Below are 4,085 nucleotides of genomic sequence, written 5' to 3'. Positions count from 1 at the left end.
GTGTTTCAACAAATGTATGCAAAATTTCAGAAAGGGATTGCACAGCATACTCATGCTGCACAACAGCAATTTGGGGTTACACATGCTCCTTTTGACTCTCTAACATTCAAGGCATATGATTACTCATTGTTTGGTACAAGCTGCCTTAGATTTTCTCACAGGTGATACTCACCATCCTGAGTTAGTGATTACACTGGTCCATCTGCTAATCTTACTGCTTCAAGCTACTCATTTTGCATTTGCTAACAATGATGAGTATCAAGACATTAAAGGTTAGTGTGGTAATCCTAGCTATTTTTCTGCAGGAAACTAGCAATTCTGCATCATCACTTGCTCAAAATCTAACCAATGAATTGGCTGATGAGCACCAGAAACACCAAGGTCTTTTTGCAGCAGAAAACTCAATTGCCCCAAATACCCACCCTGTTCATGCAGCAAACTAATGGTCCTGTACTTGTTATTCTACATTTACTGGCTCTTTGTGGTTATTGAAATGCTTTGGCCATTCCAAAGGTAAGCATTTACGTTTGCTCTTTGTGGATATTTATTAATTCTGTGCCCAATCAAGTGAATCAACCATAACTTGAGTCAAATGAGAGTTAGGATCACAGTTAAAAGAACAATTTTAGAAGTAATTTTGTATGGGTGATTTCAATGCCCAATGTATTTTGCATAGACAATGTCTCCACTTATGTGAGAGACACCGGCCCACCTCAGTGAGACCCAGAATAAAACTCTGCACAACGCAGGTATTTTTACTTAGTTGGGCATTAATTCACACCCTCCCCAAATCGAACTTACAACCTAAATCTTTTGTCTCAATTAAAGTGAGCCTCTTTCACCAATTGATACAGAATTCTGTTCTAGGTCTCACTGAGGTTAGCCGATCTTTCACAACTTGCTTAATTAAATTTATGCACGTCCTTATCTTTCTTAATAATTTTTACATGTCCATGGGACTATGTCGCCGCTCGTCTGCTTATTTTGGGGGAAAGAAATTTACATATGATACATGATTAACTCCTTGCTACCGCATTCATTCTCAGCAATGGGACTTCTCAAAAGCACTGAAGCATCCTCGCTATTAATCCGAATTAAACGTTGCTTTATATATAAATATATGCAATTATGAAGGTGATAAATAACCACATTTTGCAAAAACGACCTCCAAAAAACATAAAAACTGTACAAACCCCCCCAACCCATCTCATTCTCACCAACACTGATCCGTCTCCCAAGTTCGTCGGCTCTGAAACCGTCTTTCCATTCCGTACCCGAATCCGAACCCTCCTTTTCGGGTCTCGGAGTCATACTTGGCCCGCTCCAACGGATCCGATAACGTCTCATAAGCCCGATTTATCTCGACGAAATCCATCTCATTACCATCCTTTCCATTCCCCAAATCCGGGTGGAATCTCTTCGCCAGAGCTCTATATGCCACCTTGATCTCCCCCGCCGTCGCCGTTTCTCTCACCTTCAGCACCTCGTACAACCCTTTCTTCTCTTTCCTCATCGCCGGCGCCACCGCTGCCGCCATTGCCACAGCTCCTCTCCTCCGGATCCCCACCGACGAGGTCTTGAAGCTCAGATTCCCGGCTAAGGTTAGATTCATCACTGACATTTGGGAATTTTTTTGGGGATTTCTTTGGTTTTCTTTTCTGTTGGTTTTGATTTCGATTTGATGACGATGGTATGGTGGGAAAGGGGATGGGAATCAGGGTTTTTATAGAAGGTTGGAGTGGGTTTGGAGATTAGGGTTTTTGACACGCTGGATCCGTGTCGACGCCCACGCCCACTGGAAAGGTGGTTTCCCGCGCCCGCGGGCTTCTAGAGGACCTGGTTATATGAATGGATAGATTTAGCCGCTGATTTTAATAAAAGTCTGGAAAGATAGTTTTTTTTTTTTTTGGAGGCGTGCCAATCATTCTGGGGTTGCAAAACCGGGATTGGATTTTGGTATTGACCCGGTCAAAAAGTCTACTCAAAAATAATATTTAATAGTTTTTTTTAATATTATCTTTTTTTTTTCCATTATCAAAATGACATAATTTTTCGGAATAAATATTGTGGATAAAATATAATATTTTAAAAAATAATAACTTAAAACGGTTTAAAAATAAAAAAATTTCTTATTTTTATGATTTTTTTAAAGAAAAAAAGTATGTATGAAAAGTAACGAATATCTTAATATTTTTAAATAGTAAACTCATCATCTAGTTGAAGACATGACATGTTTTCTAGTCATGTTAATAAATAAATTTTATATGGGATATTTTAATAATTAAAAAAATAGATTAAAAAATTAGTCCTATTTAATATATATATATATATATATATTAAGTGGATATTTGGAAATGTGACCGTGTGAATAATGCAATATTAGGTTATGTTCGTCATCTAGTCATATTTGTTATTAGGTGTAAGCATATAACTAAAAAACTCTAAATCCAGCGATACTTGGTCCCATGTGAACAAATAAAAGTGAGGCATTAAAGGTCTCAAATTCAAGATTTGTTAAAAGTATTAGTGGTAACAGATCACCGGTTGTAAGTGCGAGCTGGAAACATTGTATGGTCAATTTGTGGCTCGTGGACGCCTATTGTATATAACGTTTTTTACTTTTTTAAAAAAAATTATAATTTCAATTAAATCTCATTAAAAATAATTTAAAATTATAGGTACATAGCAATTTTTATTTTTTATTTTTGGTTTGGATCATTCTCATCTTCTATCATCCATCTATTCTATTATAGCGTACAAGAAAATTAACTATCTCATTAAGATAAAAACCAGCTAAATAATTAGGAAAATTATCTTGAAAGTATGCAAAAAGTGGAAATATTCTTTTCTTTTTTTTATAAAAGGTTCGAGGTCAATCTCATGAAAACACCTATGATGTTTTATGTTTTTAGAATCTTTTGCCATGTAGCTGCGGACCATCCAGCTGAGCACATGATTCACAAAAAGATTAAAGGTAATCATTAGTTTTTAGTGCACGTTTATGGAATGGTGAAGCATCTTATCTAACGTGGGCTCACCAAACTTCGGTAATTCTAGTTTATTACATTAATTGGTCAGTCAAATTTCAGCATTATTGTGAGTAAAATTATGGACTTTACTGCTGAAAATTACAATTATGTTTTTTTTCAACAATTAAAAAAAAAAAAAATCATGTGTGCATAAGATAGTGGTCATTTGGAGGATATGAATATCCAACTCTGCCTCTATGCTAATAAACCAAAAAGTTGTTGGATTCTCTTTATCTTTAAATATGTTACTTTCTCTCATCTTTTTTTTATTCGTTTATTTTAATTAATTAACATAAATTAAGATCATATGTTAAAGTTATACCTTACTTGTTTGGAGGTTTTGCATGGTTTTAGATAAAACCTTGTTTGGATCCAAGATTTTTTACATGGTATGGTTTGAGGGTAAAATGGAAGCTCCATTTTACCCCCACTTTTCAACTCTCCAAATTGAGGGGTTGAGAGGTTTATATATTTTTACTTGATTAAAATGACTTTTTACACTTTTAACAATTATATACGTGCCTTTCAATTTGTATTTGAAAAGTTTTACCATTTATGGTTTTAATTTAATTATAACAAATAAAAATATATTATCAAAAAGTTATGTTTGATATGTATATATTTTAACATTGAAAGGGTTTTTTTTCCATAATTTTAATATATAACTTTATCTTACCTTACCTTCAAACCAAGTACAACATGGTTCAAAAACCTTCATTTACTCCAAGCAAAGTATGACATACAACCTTATTTACCATACCTTAAAATAATTAATTAACAAAAATTTTAAATTAAAATTTTTAAATAATAAAATACAGTAAAATTTAAGAAAATTAATTAATATATCAAAATAAATATTTTTTTATCAAATTTAGATTTTTTTTTGTATGATTCTGACTAACGGATAACTAGAAATCTATAACGAAATTTTAGAATTATTTAGATTTTATTTTAATAAATATCTTTTCACTCATATATTTAAAATTTGTGAATAAAACACAACAAACTGAAAATCTAACAAAAAAAAAATTGTAATAATATAAAAACGACAAAAGC

At 33.0% G+C, this 4,085-nt stretch overlaps 1 protein-coding gene across 1 annotated transcript; it reads right to left on the bottom strand.

Annotated features, from left to right (window-relative positions):
• Nucleotides 1-1,084: 1,084 nt before the first annotated feature.
• LOC120266635 (chaperone protein DnaJ-like) lies at nucleotides 1,085-1,780 on the bottom strand. Its single transcript, XM_039274278.1, has one exon. It carries the CDS (start codon nucleotides 1,619-1,621, stop codon nucleotides 1,214-1,216), a length of 408 nt encoding a protein of 135 aa, XP_039130212.1. The 5' UTR covers nucleotides 1,622-1,780; the 3' UTR covers nucleotides 1,085-1,213.
• Between the last annotated feature and the right edge of the window lie 2,305 nt (nucleotides 1,781-4,085).

This window comes from Dioscorea cayenensis, chromosome 8, assembly GCF_009730915.1.
Source record: "Dioscorea cayenensis subsp. rotundata cultivar TDr96_F1 chromosome 8, TDr96_F1_v2_PseudoChromosome.rev07_lg8_w22 25.fasta, whole genome shotgun sequence".
Classification (NCBI taxonomy): domain Eukaryota; kingdom Viridiplantae; phylum Streptophyta; class Magnoliopsida; order Dioscoreales; family Dioscoreaceae; genus Dioscorea; species Dioscorea cayenensis.
Note: the sequence above shows the minus strand (reverse complement) of the source record. Positions and strands in the feature narration are given on the sequence as shown.

Excerpts from the sequence above, each read along its gene's own strand:
- LOC120266635 (XM_039274278.1), bottom strand. The coding sequence starts at position 1,621 with ATGTCAGTGATGAATCTAACCTTAGCCGGGAATCTGAGCTTCAAGACC.